Source organism: Charadrius vociferus, unplaced genomic scaffold, assembly GCF_000708025.1.
Source record: "Charadrius vociferus isolate BGI_N301 unplaced genomic scaffold, ASM70802v2 scaffold15, whole genome shotgun sequence".
NCBI lineage: Eukaryota > Metazoa > Chordata > Aves > Charadriiformes > Charadriidae > Charadrius > Charadrius vociferus.
In genome coordinates, this window is record NW_009650064.1 from 11,832,365 (window position 1) to 11,849,991 (window position 17,627).

Sequence of the window (17,627 nt, forward strand, 5' to 3'; positions counted from 1 at the left end):
GGGGGGGGGGTGGGGGGAGGGGGGGTAAGTAGGTATTTTGGACACATTCAAATAAAAGAATGTCTTGCAAAACACCTGTTAAGTGCAAAGGAATGCAGCCCAAACACCACAGCATATACTGCTTTTTTCTTTTTTCTTAAACAAAATCAACTTTGAAGAATTCTAATCTGATGTTGAAAGACTAATACACCAAAAAATGTTTCAAAATACCCTCATATCCTCTAAAAAGGACTGTAGCCTAATGACAGTGTAAGGAGAGTACTTGCAGTTTTGCCTGGTAGGAAAACAAATTTAATGCACATATACAGCACAAATAAGACAGCAAAATATTTATTTACAGCATATATATGTACTCATGCTTTTCACTTTTTATTAATAGATTTTCCCCCTTTTAAAGCTATCCAGATTAAAAATGTCCAAGTCTGTCAAGAGAAGAAAACATTCTCAAAATAAATAAGAAACAATAAAGGAAGTCAGCTATAGTACACTATCTGCTTCCACAGCCCTCTTGTAAAATATGTTCCAGTTAATAGAGAGTACATTTACAATAATACGTTGACACTATTCACTCTTGTCCGCTTACATACTAAACAAATACCATCTTAGCATGAAGAAAGACGTGTTTTCAAAAAAGGAAGAGCCATTTGTCGCAGTGTCATCTGAATTTACACAGGAAAAAGCCACCTCCTCAGCTGAATTAAATCCCTAGAACACTTTTGCTTTTTAAGAAAACCAGTCATCTACTGTCTTCCAAACAAATATGGCAACAAGCACTCCAGTTCTAGAGGTCCATACTGTATTTTGGTTTGTGGACATGACTATACATAACTACCTCTGTGTATAGCTTCACCAACAAAACGTCGTAGACTGTGAACTGCTATGTGACTCTGTCCTCCAGAATCACCAGCCACTACACAGATTTTAGAGAAGCTCACCCAAATGACCATAGTTTTTCTTCACCGTTCAGAAATTTTGTTCCTAAAGTACCTGGTCTGAAATCAGTAAGGTGAAGACACCTGAAGATTCCCAGGATCAACACTTGGCCAAAACATCGCTGGAGGTCAGCAACAGACGTGAGCTTGCAAAGGAGAAAAGCTTCCATAGGATTTCGTCTTCCCTGCAGGGTGTTCATATGGAAAGTTCTTGCACAAAACCAGCAGGTCCACATTTTCCAAAACAGACTGAAAAATCACTTTAGTTTCAAACTGGAAGCTTAAAGACCTATTTTGGTTAGGTTGTAGAGCACTTTAAATATGCTAAGAGCTACCTAAGCACCAAGTATTGGAAAACTACTAATATCGACCAAGAACAGCTGCTAGAAGCCAGCTTTTCCAAGCTAAGCATGGGACTATGTAGGCATGGCCTTGCATTTAGAAATACCAGATGTATCCACAAGTACACGGCCAGCCTCGCACGGTGATGCAACTGGTGTACACTAATACCTTCTGTACCCAATTCAGAGACTTGCATAGACTGCATACCTTGAAAACAGGATTCCAGCCAAAAGGACTAGCAAATGGATTCTAAATAACTCAGAATATTTGTTATTTTATTGAATATGCCTGCTTTCAGCTGGCATCTATATCATCCTGAATTTCAGCAAGCATTAAATTGAGTAACGTATTTTTAGCATTTGGCTTCTTACTGAGAGTTCAAAATGTATTTTCAAATTTAAGGCAGTTATTTAATTTTTTGTTTGTTTTTAAAACAAACAAAAAAAATTAATAGTTCCAGGTTTTCTCTACGCTCAACAGAAAGGGACAATTTTCCTGGTACCTTCAAACTTTGGAACAGAATTAACACACTTATGTTTTCCAGTAGGAAATTTATCCAAAGTAAAGTGGCAAGGCTTGATTCTCCTTTCATACAGATGCAAGCAATTCCTAAGCAATTCCTAAAGCAAAATCTATAGAAAGAATGAAAAAGTCCTGAAAAACTGAATCTCTCCACAGGGTTTGTAAATTTTGGGTTTCATCCATGGAACTCAACTTGAAATGTTCTGAGCACGCCAGGACGCCATGTCCAGAAACACACATTAGCTTATGCTTAATGTAAAATCCAATAAGCTGAAGCCTACTGTACCCTAATGAAGCTAAACACCCAGCAAATCACAGGCTAAAGCTGTAGGAGAAGGATTCAGTCTTCTGTTGCTATAATTCTACAGAAACCAAGTCTCCCGCTATTCCCCAAGTGGTTCAATCATCAGTAAATTTAAATTAATTTGAAAACAAGAAACCCACTTCCCTAGGAACTCCACAGTGTTTTACTATTTCTTTGTGATTGACAGCAGGTGACTGGCATAGAGCTTAAGTCTTATTTAATAAAAATTGTTGATAAAAAGCAGCCTATTTAATTTTTTGTTTTGTATTTTAAGAGTGATTTCTCTATATATGTAGTAGTTTAGCACTCAAGAGTGGCATTTGCTCCTTAAGCTAAAAAGCTGTCAGTTGTTGGACAATAACACGTCAAACTTTACAAGTAATTCAGAATCAACTTTTAACCAGGCTTAGAAAGGCATTTCAAATACAACACACTGGTATTATTTTGGTTCAGAAACTGAATAAGAGAAAAGAACTGAATGATCAGAAATTAAAACTATTTTGAAATTGTAAAATTTTAAAAAGTGTTACTAATTCCTTTGAGGATGGGTATTATCACACAAAGTAAAGACTCACCCTAGAAAGACACAGTGGAGGAGAAGAACACAGGAATGTCAAATCTCTTCTGGATTTTTTACACGGTTAGCAGAAATCAGTTTTGTTTGGCAGGGATCTATAACATCTTGGACATTTCATTTTCCCCAATCACTGTAAAACTGTTCTTTAACCAAGTAGGAAATAGTTCAAAACACAATTCAAGTTGACCTATAGATGTGCATGAGATATTCTGGCCAAATTTTAAAACAAAACAAAAAGCCTATCCCACTTAAAAAAAAAAAAAAAAAATCTATAGAAGTGTCTCCTTTTACCATCTAGGACACCAGAAGTTGCTCCAGACAAGCTGTTTAAATCCCCATGCCCAAATGAATTGCTATTAGCTCTTGGGCTCAAAGGACTTTGCAAGTCAGGACATGTGAAGAGTTGTGTTGCTAATATTCAAATAGTCTGAACCAAATAACCCTCTAGGATAGGACCTTGATGAATTACTGAACTTTTTCATTTCAACAATGAATCTAACCATGTGCGTAAGTAAGGCACACAGGTTTTACAAACAAGCAAGATATAGTAAGACATTGCCTAATAAAAACTGATACTAATAACAAAAGAAATCTCTGGCCAAGGTTGAAGGTTTGGTTTTTGAACCACCAAACCTGATGCTTGGAGGTTTTGGCATCTATTGCATTTTTTTTTGTTTGTTTTTAAACTAGTTTTGTAATATGGCAGTAACACTATTCTTACCAAGATTTGCCATAAAAATAAAACAACCCAGCCTGTATGAGATGCAACCACACTAAATCAGTATGGTTATAAAACAGCATTACAGCTCTAACGTTCAGTGCTATAAAAAGACCATGCTCTTATGAAGCCCAGGCAGCCAGCCTCTTCATTTCGTCTTCATCCTCTGCTCTCTTCCTGGTCGATGCTGCAGAGAAAGAGAGATTAACAACAGCCATCAACTAATGTACCAGTCAGAACCATTTTATTTGTTAGCAGGAGGACTTGCATAGTGCTTTTCAGTCTGAAGATTTGAGATCAATCTACTGAGTAGCTAGCTAAACATAGGTAATGCAGTAATTAAGCTGATGAGAGATGTGACTATTGTGCCCCACCATTACCTCACATATAACCCTGAGGTTAACAATATAGGTCTGATGTAAATCCTACTGAAAGACTACCACAGAAAATACATTTAACCTCTAAAAGCTGTCACAGAGAGCAAGCGTGCACCAGAATGCTGCAAGTTCTCTCACTGCCACTTGAGCAGGCACAAGTGACCTACCCCGGCCAGCTATGCATCCTGCTACCTTTCCAAATAGCTCTGACGGGTTCTGCATGTGCAGGTCCAGTCTCCAAATAGACTCACCCCATTTTAATGAGAGGTGTCATTTATTAAAAGGGAGAAAGAAATTCCTGAACTTATCTTTCCTCATATGACATCAGTTAACTGCTGTGGTCACAGCAACAGCCATTCCCAGCACTGTACCAGGTCCGAAACACACCTTCTCTCTCTTTTTTTTTTTTTACCCAATCACACATCTTTCACATTCTCTGAGCTAAAACCTCACCCAAATAGTCTTCATTCACTGACCTACAAACTGCATGCCCTATAGCCCAGGTTCAACCTCAGGCTGTCTCCAGCCATAGGCTCTACGTGTCAGGACTTGCATTCCTTCAAACATCCGTGGAACACTGTTAGTGGGTGCAATACCCTTGTGTGCACATTTACAGTTAACTGTAAGTTGGTTCCCGCCTGTGGTAGCCGTACTGCTGGGAGCCACCACCTTGAGAGGGGCTGCAGCTACCACCTTTGGGGACTAAAGCTGGGAGAAGGACATGGGAGACCAGGGGTCCAGTCCCTACTCTAGAGGCAAGTGCCACTGGCTCATTGTGCGACTGGGGAAGGTCACTATGCTTTGCTCCACCTCAGTTTCCTCATCTCCAAAATTAGGAGGGTAACATGTATCTCCAATTAGAAGCATTATAGAACCAGTAACTGTTGTTCTTATTTTGCCATTGCTGTGTAATCATAAGCATGGAGTTTTGTAAAAGATAAGCCAGTTTTGCAGGCCTTAAACTGTATAAATGTAACCAGCTGCTTTTTCCTGAAGCAGCCACACAGACAGATGAAGTAGCAAGTTAAGATGGTGAGAAGCACATGGAGATGGCCTGGGTTTAATACAAATGTCAACTGGCACAGCTGGATGTGGAAGAGGAGTTATGAACAAGCCATAAATGCAGACTGAAGTTTGCACAGGGTTTTCCCAAATCCATTTTTTTACAGCTGTTCTGCAATTGACTTAAGTAGATGAGGCCACAATCCCAGTTTCAACATTTTAAACTGCTTCTCAGGGTTTTAAGTGCCATCTGCCAAAACACACATAAGACTCTGAGCTGAGCTGGTTCTGGGTAACCCGTTCTGCAGCAGAATGCGCCATGAACAACCTGTGCCACATATGTGCTGCCCTTGCCACCAAATATTTATACTCTTTTACTAGCATTGGTACACAGCAAGTCTTTCATCTGATAGAGGACAACAGGGACACAGTAAAAGGTATAGTTCAGAGTTGACTAACTCTGGCTTAATTCAAAATTAACAGGGTAGAACTCCAGAAAAATAAAACTACTGCTTAATGCCAGGAATAAGCCTGTTCTGTAGAAAGAAAGCAAACGAATGACAATATTTCTTTAAAACTTGTATTTCCTGCTGCCTCCTTCATTTCTAATTAAAATACCAGTGGCAAATATCAAACCACTACCCTACAAAGCTGGATCTTTGTGACGCAAACATTTTGAATCTAGGTCAGACTCTAATTTAAAAAGACTAAGGATTTAATTGCCAAAAAGAGAAAAAAAAGGTCTTCCCATTCCTCAGTGATCTCACTACATTTCAGTAGGAGATGCATTAGATGTACAAGGTCAAATTCCCTGAGTCTGCCTCCCCAAATCTATTTGGAATTTGATCCTAAATGCTTTCATACAGCCAACCAGAATTCCACTCTTCTTTTTCTGATAAACAGATACTAAAATAGGAAAAGGAACCTACAATACTTTAAAAGTTAAAAAACAGTTAAATACATATCTGGAGCTCTCTCTTCCTCTCCTCCAACTCACAGCATGCCTTAATCATGAGAAACATAAAATGGCAAGCAGTTTACCAGGGCGAGAAGGCAGCGATGTGGACGGAACACTTGGCAGTCTGACATCTCTCATTCCCTTGTTCAATTCTTCTTGCTCCAGTTCTTCTAATTCTGCCATCAACTCATCCTAAATTCAAGGAAAACATCATTTACAAATTCATTGTCCTGACAGTGACCTCAGGCAAGGGCACATTTAACAACCATGAAACAAAGCACTACTGAAAAAAAAGATGAGACCTGAAAACAAATATCAAACCCCAGCATATTCCAAGTATAATTTTAATAATGGTGGGCAATAACAATAAACCTTAATTGAAAGTCGAAAGAAGGACAATGGAAGTTAGAAACAGGAAAAGGAAAAAAAGTTAGAAAGAAAACAGTGTAGTACTCATCAAAAAGGCAAACGGGCAGGAGGGGGGGGAAGGTCCCTCTGCCTTCCTCAGGTTTGTTCCAGGTCTAGACCTGTACTCTTTAATGCATTTTAATTTTGATGTGCACTTTGTCCCATTTTAAAAAGCAAACACCTCCACTGGTTATAAGGTAGACTGTCATTAAACATTATGCTTCAGCCCTATCGCACAAGTCCAAGATTATATATGATTTCAAAGCAGCACTGGAATCAGAGCTGTCCTCCTGGGTCCTGTTATTCACTCTTGAAGCAGGTAACACTCTTGGGCTTTTAGCTGCAGAAGCTGATTTGGACCAATGATCTAACCCACTTGTATAATACTAAAAATAATGAGGTTACAACACTTTTTTTAAAAAGCCAAAGACTTATCCCTTGGCTGGAGTTTCCCAAAGAAAGGAAGCTAAATATTATGTATTTGCAGAGAAATGGACCTTTGCCACGTTGATAAAATGGTTTGAAAAGAAACAATAGGCAAAAGCGGGTGGGGAAAAAGTGGCTGTAGCAAAGCGATATCTACTAGGTATTGAAATGGGCTTTGCCTACCCATTTATACCTTGCTTATCACCCATGTGGAAATTAAAATGATAATTACATAGTCACCACAGGCCTTCCATCTCTCAAAGAAATGTGTGACCTGGAGCCCCATGTCTAACTTAGGTATTTAGCTGAGGTGTAAATGTGTCTGTATGTTAAGTCCCTCAGGTAGTGGTGTGAATACAAGCTTCTCAACAAAGTATCAAAGTTGTTATAAAGTCAATGGAAACAGGTATTTCTGAAGATGTCTAGATGGTCATCTAACACTCTCCCACACCAAATTAGTCCTTACCAACCTCTGCTGAACGAGTAAACAATTGAAAGGTGTGTCAGCCACAACAGGCTCTTAAAAAACAAAACAAAACAAACAACAACAAAAAAAACAGGTGAAGGAAACAGTGATCATGACCCCTACACTTTTAATGTAATAAGGTGATGGCTAGAACATTTGCTCTCGAAGTGGGAGACCCAAGTTTTAAGTTCCTCTAATCCTCAGACATGGATTTAACTTATGTTTGCCACAACTCAGGCATCGCTCTACAACTAGGCTGTGGAATATTGCAACAGCAATAACAAATCCCCTTTCTCTTCTTGAACCTAGGCCAAAAAGAGAGCAGAGAGAAGACACCACATGAACTCTCAGGTTCCAGACTTTGTCCACCGGAATGTGCATATTTTGCATTTGATTATCAGCAACAGGCCTCTAGGCAAGTGTCACACCTCCCAGTGAGCATCCTACTCAGGTAGGATAGAGCTTTTTTGCATTCTTCATGACATATGCTGTGTCAACCCAGGGAGAAAGAAGATTTATGTTTTTGCGTCTATCTGGAGCAGTAGAAATTACATGCTTCCATGATCTCCTTATACCCATGCCACACATGTAGAGAAAAAATCCAAGTGTGTGGTCAAAATGTCCTTAAAAAAAAAATTTAATATCACCCTCCCACATAAATCACCTCATAACTCAGCAACTAAGTAACTGATTCTAGTGCTCTTAAGCTGAAGTGGCCTGCAAACAGGTTTCCCAATTACTGGACAAGTGCTGTAAGTATCAGGTTCCTATGCAAAGGCAGGTGCTGGTACAATGATGCTCCATGTGACAGTGGCTTATTTTCCCAGAACAGAAAATATGCTCATCAATTTCGACTAGCATCTCTAAGGAACTTTGAGGTCAATCTACAACATGCTTACAAAGCCTGGACTCCTAAAAGTTAGGCATTGATGAAAAGTAAGCAACACTATATAGCTGTTTGGGATGGCAGTGTTTTTCAGCTATTTGAAGCCCAGTTTATACAAGCCAAATCCCGTTCCTTGTGCCAGCATTGATTAAATGTTTCTTGAAAGACTATTTACATTCAAAATGGAAAAATAGGAAAGCAGACAATAGGAACAAAATACAAAGAATCATTACTATTTTCAACAAATTATAACCGTTGAATAAAACTTCCCCTCTCCCTCCAGTCAAGAAAATATGATATAGCATATGTATTTTTCTTTGTTGTCCGTTTGGGCACATAGAAACAAATTAGTTGGGGAAAGAGGGAATTGTTTGGTTCTTTAGGACATTCTTAAAACGATCCTTAGTGCTTGGTCATTTTAAAACACAGATAAAAACCAAGAGCAAACTGGTTGTGATATTGAGCCTGATCCCTAGCTCTACATTCCACAGACTGCAGGAATTGTGCATATACATGACCATTGAGTCCTCAGCCATGGTTGGATCAGAAGTAAGTAAAGTCCTGCTTAAATATTGTCCAAAAATCAAGAGTCCGGGGACACTAGATGAAAGCTACTGCAACAAATTTTCAGAAGGTCCTAAGTACCTTGTGGGGCTTTCAGGAGAAAAGTGCTCAAGGAAGAAACCTTACTGCCTCCAAGAGGAATTACTTCTATGTAATGTATCTATGTCTCTAGAAAACCTGGAAAACAAGGAAAGGACCTGCATCTCCAAGCACCAAAAAAGACCTTAAAAAACTGGTCCAAGTATTCAAAATTGTAAACAGCAGTCTATTTATGGGATAGGAATATGCACTTAGTCAAACAGATGCCTATTTGGAGCACAAAAAATTATATGTTTCAAGCATCCACTTGGAGCAGTACAAATTACCTATTTTAGTGACCTCCTCCTTGCACGGTACAAATGAGAGCAACAACTACAGAAGTGCAGTTCTAATCACCTTTTTAAACTTTATATATAAATAAAAATATTTTTTATTTTACAGATATAAAAATGTTATTTATTAGATTATGTATATTAATATTTTTATTTATATATTAAAAATACAAAAATGTCCTAGATAGCGTAAGCTAGAATCAAGGAATTCCACATCCACACCTTTTGAGAAACAAACCACTGCAACAAGCCACCACACAACTAAATAACTGTGGAGTCATTTAACTGCTAAAACTCACAGGCTTTACTGAAGTACTAACCTCATCAAACTCATCACCAAAGCCAGCTCGGTTTGAGATAGCATCTGAAATTTCCTGGGCAACATCTTGCTGTTCAGTGATATCTTGCATCAAATCATCGATTTTGTTCAAGTCCCTGGCAAGATAATATGGAAACATTTTTTAAAGACGTATCATTCAAATCCTATGGAAGAGACTTAGAAAAACTTGAACAGACTATTTTCTTTTTATGCCCACGGCTGTATAAAGAGCAGAACTCACAGGGAATAATTCCCCTCATCTACACCTTAATGTTTCTTGGCAAGCTTCTGTGTGTTTTAGCCAGTCCAGTTCCTTCTACTTTGGGATTATAACAAAAGTCAAACTGTAGCAGCCTGTGTCTCCCCCTCTGGGCTTCTCATACCTCTGCCAGCCAACAGCCACATTCCCCTGGCGGATCCCATGTCCTTCCCGAGGTCGGCATCTTTATAGATGGATCTTTTTTCATGTTAAGCTTTCACCAGAGCTGGGGGGAACTTACCAGGACTACACCCCATTTAAAAGCTTCCCCTTATTGTTAACTTCATTATTGTTTCAGTTCCTGTTTACTTCTCCCAAAACAACCTTTCTGATTTAACTCTGTTTATTCAGGCAGGAAAACACCTCATGAAACAATATAGGACACACAAAAATACTACACACACACAAAAAAAAATTACCCTCTCTTTTATTCAGGTCTAATTAATACTTTGAATCACACAATCCAGCTTATGGACTTTGAGGAAAAGAGTCAGCTTAGTTTCTTCAACTACGTTTTCTTCTGGAAAAACTGAGGGCAGAGGCCAGACTCTACTGCCAAGACAGACTTAAAAAAACAGGTACCACACAGGTCTCTCTAGTTAGTTAGACATTCTTCTAGACTTGCTGTTAAGAAAAGATATTTTTCTGCCAAATATAACTCTACAGCACCAATAGCATGCCTGAAGCAAAAATTAGGTCAAAACTCACTGACTTGATACAATAGGCTGCAGCGATGAAATAGTCTGAAAGTGGTTAGCAAGCTAAACTTGAAAGCTATTAGAAAGCACTTACATATTTTCATGCACTTTTTTCATAGCTTGTGCAGCATAACCCATATTCTTGAGCACTTCTGTGTTGGTGTGGGAATTTTCCAATGCCTCTCTCTGGAACTCGATGGTTGAAAGCGTCCCATCAATTTGACTTAACTGTTTCTCATATCTCTTTTTTCTCTTCAGTGCTTGTAAGGCAGCTGGAATGGGAAGAGGCAAAGTGCATAGTGTATTTTCATAGCAAAATGCAAGGACAAGTAGTTCAGCACCAAGCCGACCTGCAGAATTTATAATTCTCACCCTCCTACCTTACTAGTAGGGAGACAAACTTTGCCCACACCAGATCAGCAGCCTGTTTATCACCAACATGCTGTTGCATGAACATGCTGGGAAGCCTCTTTTAGATTAACTCCTTTTAGCACCACAGGGAAGAGCAGCTTCTTCCTCCACTGCGGGAGATCTTGAACTCCATCCTGTGCACGCAGGCAAAGCAGGGAAGATGGGGAGGAAAAAGAAAAATATCAGAGAGAAGTCAGAAAAGAGGAAACAGGGAAAAGAAGAAAAGAAGTGGTTGCAAAATATAAGTAAAAACTAAGGAAGACAGACTAAGAAGATCTGTCATGATAACCACACCTCCACCGATGCTGCCTTCTAAACTTTGTCTCAGCAGCAGAAACTGTCAAGTGCAATGGAAAGCCCAAATGGCCTAACCAAGCAGGTGGGTTAGACCAGAGGAGGACTCACATTTCTCTGGCTTTCAGCTGCATTTGTTTCTTACAATCACTTAGGACCATGATCTTTAAACCTTAAAACTTGAAAACATATGAAACTTTGTAGACACAGCCACAGTGAAATCCAGCTACTCCCCATTATTGTTGTAAATCATTGAGCTTAGTCTTTTATATTTGCTAAGTGATGAGCACCTTACTTTGCCCAGAGTAAATCATTACCAGAATAAATGCAAATGACAATCAGGATGAGAAAAGGGCTTTCTCTCAGCCTGTGGGTGTGGAACACACACAACCTTGCCACAAGTGTTTCCTGACCACTGTCCTTTCCAAACTACACATGTGCCAGGCAATAAAAAACCCAAGCAAAATGAAAAGAGACTGAGTTAACCAATGGTTTTTTCAATGCTATTAATACCAACGTCCTTTCCCTTGTCTCTCTTACATTTAATTTTGAAATCTTGTTCAAAGCCAGCAAGCAACTGCAGCCCCCCAAACACATAAAAAACCAATAGCAGCCACTACTGTTGCTGTCCTATTCAAATAATTCCCCACATGCAGTAACACTGAACCTTGACAAAGGGGTACACAACTTTTCAAATGAAGTTAGCATCCCTCCAAGAAGGGGGGCATAGATGTACGGCGTGTAACAATACACTAAAAAATTTAGTGCTTTGTTGACTAATGCTTGAATCAACATGGTCAAAATTGCTCATCATTACCTGCGCAAGGACAAGCATTCACACAGGTGGAGATACACAATGCCTTCTAGCACCTGCAGAAAAATGTTTCAGGACAGCAAACTGCAATCACAACAAATTAATCACAGTATTCAAATTCCAGATTTTCCCAAGTTTTGGGGCATGGTCCACAGATCATGCATATTCTGGAAAAGATGATGTCATGCAAATGACAAATATGAGAACTGCAAAATTCTTGTTGGCATTCCAAAATACATGTTTGACTTAATGCCAAATAATCTTTTTAGCTATTCGTTATTTCCCTACTTACTTATGCTTATTACTAGTATCATTAGGAGACCAGCCACTGCCTTCCTCAGCTTCAGTTGAGTCAAAATTTGATCCTGGATTCTTAGGTTAGGAAACCAGAGATTCCAGGTAAATTTAATGGTCTGAAACTGAGCATAACACCAGCTATGCCAGAGAAGACTCTGAAGCCCTATGGACTCAGGAGCACTAACTGGCTGATGCAGAAAGGCTTCAGCTGGAGTAGGTAGCTACCACAGGGAAATACTTCCAGTCAGTGTTTTTCACAAATGAGACTCTGTAATGGTACTGTTATTATTGGCGGCTCAGACAGAAAATTGATTTCCTCAGTTACACACAAAGCAGTTGTTTTCAAAATCCTGAAGGTTCCTGTATTAAGATTTAATTAAGCCACACCCACATTAAGAAACCACAGAAGCAGCTAGACTCTGTGTGACTTCACCTATTCATAAACAGCTTTTCCTAATTATTGTAGGGCAACATATCATCTTTATTAATTCTCTTTAGTTTTGCCAGTGACTTACAGAACAAAGCTCTTCATAGGAAATCAATTCATACTCCCTCCTTATCAATCGAAGCATGATTCCCACAACACTATATGATTTTTCTGATTTATATTCAATGAATGCCTTTCATTGCAGTGTTTTGTAATAGTAGCTCCTATAGCTAAGATAGGAGAATTTCCTTGTTATTTGAAATCTATTTTTCTGTGTTTTACCGATTATCATGAACTTTAAGTGTTTTCTACTGCACACGCAAGCATTTTAAAATTTGTGTGCAACCCTTACAAGAACATTGAAATGCTTTACAAAAATGCTACTGCATCACAATAACCAAACTGAAGAACACATCTATCAAAAAAAAAAGAAATTGAGCAGAGAACATAAACTTATTTCACTGAAGATCCAAGAATGGCACTGAAAAAGGGTGTTGCCCATTCCAAAGATTTCAAAAAAGGAAGACAGCCCAGGGAGGAAGAGCTTAAGCAGGGGTAGAGCCTGAGGAAGCAAGTGTAATTAATACCAATTCAATCAGGAAGAGGTGGAGAACTTCTCCAGGAAAAAAGCAATCTCATACACTGTCTCTGTTGTACTCCAAAGGAGCCAATTCAACTCCTGCATTTCATAATGAAGTGGTTAGACATTGGCTGGGCTGTAGCACGTTTCCTGTGCTTTACTTCTGAGTCTAGCAAGCAGGATATAGCTCATAGATTAGGAACCACTGCTTCTAATCTGAATTTTTATTTTCTTTTCAAGATAAGTGGCTGGAACAACAGTAGACTATTATGTCAGTTTAAGTAAGCATATTAAAGAACTACTGTTATTAACAGAAGGACACTTTTCCAATATCACTGCTATGCTGATATTTTATTAAGGAAGCAGAAACGGCCAGCTGGGCAATAGTAATCCTGGCCACACTGAATATCCAGCTTTCTAAAGGAAAGAACAAAAGTAGTGACATAGGAAGAGTTGTGGCATGCACCTCATGGTTTCATGACAGATCATAACGAAAAGAGACAGTACAGTAATAACAACACCTTTACCTGTCAAGCCCACCACCAGCACCCATCAGTACAGGAATTATCAATGATCTCATCTTCTGAAGTAGAAATAAAAGCATTGTATAGTAATCCTTAAAATTCCCAGGGGGAAACAGGCAAAGAAGCAAAAGAATGTTTCTTCAGAAGATATAACACTACTGTGAAAACACTGGATCTCATTCTTGGATACAGTTCACAAACCTCCATTTCAGTCCTGCAAGGAATTGATGGATTACAATCTCCCGTACACCAGAGACAACCAAACGAAATTCTGCTGAGGCCATAAAAATTATACCACCTTAAGTAACCTCATTATCAGCATTCATAATCCCTAAAACCTCGTGGGGAGGAAGCCACATACAGTTACAACTGAGGTGCTAATTCAAGAACAATAATGCACTTGACTCGTTACAACCATTCCAGTTCATGGCAAGACACTTGAATCCGGATCATGAAGATCAGAGAACAACAGCTGTAACTCACAGAACAAAGACACACTAAGGGCTTCCTCATATCTCCCCGCCAGAAACCCTCGGTCCTAACCTGTCATATGCCCTGCCATAGGCACGACGGCCCTGTCTGTGTTAACACACAACTACTACATCGTTGTTTGGTTTCAACAGCCTTCTGGTTACAACTAACTCATTGAAAAGGAATGCTACACAGCTACATAAGCCCTGCCCATACGTACCACAGAACATATTTAGCAGCATCTACTTGTAAAACCCTATGTGTTATTCCAACTTTCTATATAGGTTTTGTCCTCAGTAGTACTATGTGGCTCTTTATGGTTGAGATTTAATCTTATTCTGGATGACTTCTTTTAACTTAATTATTTTACTTTAGCCATTTTTTAAGATCTGTGAAAGATTCCAGGCTGAAACAACACTCATTCACGTCTACATTATTTTCACAGGCGCACTTCAGAAAATACATTTCCTTTTAAACAGAGTTCTCAAATATTCAGTATCACTTTCTGCCCTTTAAATTTTCCAGTATGACCTTCAAAATATTGAAGACGAAAGGCAAATTTGCAGATGGAGTTGGCAGCTGTGCACCAGCTGAAACTGAGATACCCCAAAAAGTACAACAAGAGATACCCCCAAAAAATCATGACTTTGTACCTGGAATAGGGAGAGATTAAAAGGCAGTGCTAACTGTGAAAAGAAATATTGCTTATCATGACATAACCTCTGCAGGAGGAATTCCAAGGCACATTGCTGTTTCAAAAACCCTCAAGTGGTCTAAGCTACAGTAAGATATTAATGGGGAATGCTGGAAATGTATCACCCCAAAAGCACAGCTAATTTCAGATTAGGTACAGGAACTACAGAGATACTCACTTCATAAAGGAGAAGCCAAAAATATTTAAGTGATGCTTCACATCTATTTGCATAGCTAATGCATTACAGCTTTTAAATCAAGTTAAGCCTACTAATATCACATGAACCCATTCAAGAATCATCTGAACTCATGAAAAATTGCTGGTGCTTGAATCTGCTCTCTCTTGCGTCAGTAAAACTGACTTAGACTCACATGCCTAAAAATTAAATGAGATCATGCTAATTTGGTGCATTATTCTATACCTAGATACATCTTGCTGTAGTCTTGGACACTCACATTTTAGTTTTCAAAGGCTTCTACACAGGTGCAATTAAGAAAATACAACATTAAAAATTACCTACAAGGTCCCTTTGAAACAATCATTTTAACAAGGCAATGAAGATTAAAACTTTTATTCTTTCATTTGTGTGTATGTTTACATAACACTACAATAGATACTGGTTAACACACATTTCCTCTGAACTATATAGTACAGTATACCAGCTAATACACCGCTATATGTAAATCAACAGCGATTAAACTGCAAAGCAATTGATATACCAAATGAAGGGGTATTCTTGGGGATTTAAGTTCACTCACCAGCCTGCTAAATTCAAGCACTTCAGCACAGAAAGGTTAGTTTCTCTTGTTTCTCCTCGGACTGTAGTTACACTATCACATTTTGGATTTAGAGCCATGTTTGGCATGAAACAATTCCCACTCTATACTTCTTACCCTACTCCTGTCTCTTTACTGTCCTTAACTGTAGATTCCTGAGCAAACAACAGGATAAAAATGAGCTAGTTTTAACAACAATCCACTCAACAACCCAGTTTGCAGCAGGACTCTACAAACAAGTACATAGATAAAACAGGGGGAACTGCATACTGAGCATAGCAGTGGTAACAAACACCTGGCAGAAAAGCTTCATATGTCAAATGCTGCACGCCAGAAGCACAAGACCGTAGCGTGACAAACACCTGGAACCAGCATCAACCAGCCAAGTTAAAGGAGAAGCAGATCCACCTCTCCCATCAACAAGTACTCATTACTGCCTGTGCACCACCCCCTCCTTCACAGGTGCCTGAGCACTTGTGGAGCTGCAGACTCAACTGGACAAGTGGAGCTCAACCTACCCTGGGTAAAAAAATAACCCATCCAAAAAAAACCTCACAACATCCAGCTTTCTGAAACACACCCTTCCGGGAGCTCTGCCAAGGCGAGGAAGGGAGCAGCATGGGGGCAGGAGCGAGGCAGGAAGCATTACTTATTTCTGCAACCATGCCAGCCTGAAGTCCAGCCTTGGGATGAAGTTCCACAGCAGCGTGTCTGGATTTAAACAAGAATTACTACAGTCACAGGAACAGGCCTGTTTTCTTGCGTCAGCCCCATCACTCGGGCAATCACACAGCGAACCAGACCCAGGAGCTATCTGATCGCTTTGTCCCACAGCAAATTAGTTTTAAGCTGGATCACCTTCCTGAACTAGCTCACTGCGCAAGCACACAGGTTCCCGTACCTGCACAAGGGGCAAGACAGACACTCCAGGTGAAGCCAGGGGAGCAGAAAGTTTGGGACTGGGACAACCCTGGCAGCTCCGGTGCCGCAGAGTGGCAGGCTCTGTTGCAGCGCTGAACCGGATTTACTCCGATTGTTTGTGCCTTCAACTCTGTCCCGTCTTGACTGATGCTTTTAAATCCTTTCTAAATAAATGCTTTTTACTAATGATTATTAAATCCTGAAGTATTACAAATACATTAAAGGGCTAGCCAAAACACCCTTAACACACAACTTGTCACAAGTTCTAAGTTACATGGCATTAAGTTTTTAGTTTATCTAGCAATAAAAAGAGCAGATGAAAGACCTGCTTTCTCATTATGCCACAAATCTTTAATTTGAAACGTTTTGTTTCTGTTTTGACCTATTTAAAGAAAAATAAAGCCCAGAGTAGACAAACAGGACTCCAGGTGACTTTAGGAAGTCATTAACTTGCTTCTCAAAGGCCTGTACATCCCCCAGGACATTGGCTACCATCACTTGTTTCCCAGGGATGACAACATCAGTATAAGCAGGATCCAGACCTTATTATCCCTTAGTATTGTCTCCTTTGCTAACATCAGGCCAGACTAGTAGTCACTAACGCTCTGAACTACCATCCCGTTTTTTAGTGATATCATGTACTTCCTATGTGATTTGAGGCAGCTCGTTGAATCACTTTGTTTCTGTGTTGCCAGCATATATTCTCCAACCCTCACAGTCAGGATAATGTGAATTCATCCATGAATATACAGGAGATCCTCACGTTCTTCGGCTCCTCTGCTATCTGCACAACCAATGAGCAACACACAAGCTGCGATCTCCTACCCACGTTGAACAGTAGTTTGCAGCACCATTTATCCAGCTGAAACCTGCTTCAATTGTACTGCAAAGCACAAACAGAAGTATCGCGCAGGGAATCACAGACATTAAATTACTTAAGAATAAAGCGCCCTGTTACCAACCCACCACAATGAATCCACGATGCGTTAAACACTAAGAGATACCAAAGACCCAAAGCCACCACTGTGGCCCGGTGTGTGCACCCTGTGGCGACACTTGCTCGGATTCCACAGCCCAACCACGAAACACACCTCATACCTGCAGAGTTGACAGAAACGACCCAGCAACAGGCCCTGCGAGCCCCCGCTCCTTAACAGAGCCTAGAGCACCCAGAGGCGTTTGAACCCCGGGATTCAGCGCCTCCCAAGCACCCCAAGCTGCCGCCGCTCGGCCCGGCGAGGACTCACCTCGCTTGTTCTTGGTGCCGTGCTGCCGTGCTGCCGCCAGCT

The 17,627-nt window shown here is 39.8% G+C and overlaps 1 protein-coding gene across 1 annotated transcript in view; it reads right to left on the reverse strand.

Moving 5' to 3' along the window:
- Nucleotides 1–3,517: 3,517 nt before the first annotated feature.
- The window catches only part of CHMP4C (charged multivesicular body protein 4C), a 15,549-nt gene continuing 1,439 nt past the window's right edge, over nt 3,518–17,627 (reverse strand). Inside the window, exons 2-6 of the mRNA XM_009891952.1 lie at nt 17,586–17,625; nt 10,224–10,401; nt 9,174–9,288; nt 5,816–5,924; nt 3,518–3,582 (exon numbers count right to left, since the gene is read on the reverse strand). Coding sequence (XP_009890254.1) covers nt 3,518–3,582; nt 5,816–5,924; nt 9,174–9,288; nt 10,224–10,401; nt 17,586–17,625 — 507 coding nt within the window. The remainder of the gene's footprint in view (nt 3,583–5,815; nt 5,925–9,173; nt 9,289–10,223; nt 10,402–17,585; nt 17,626–17,627) is intronic.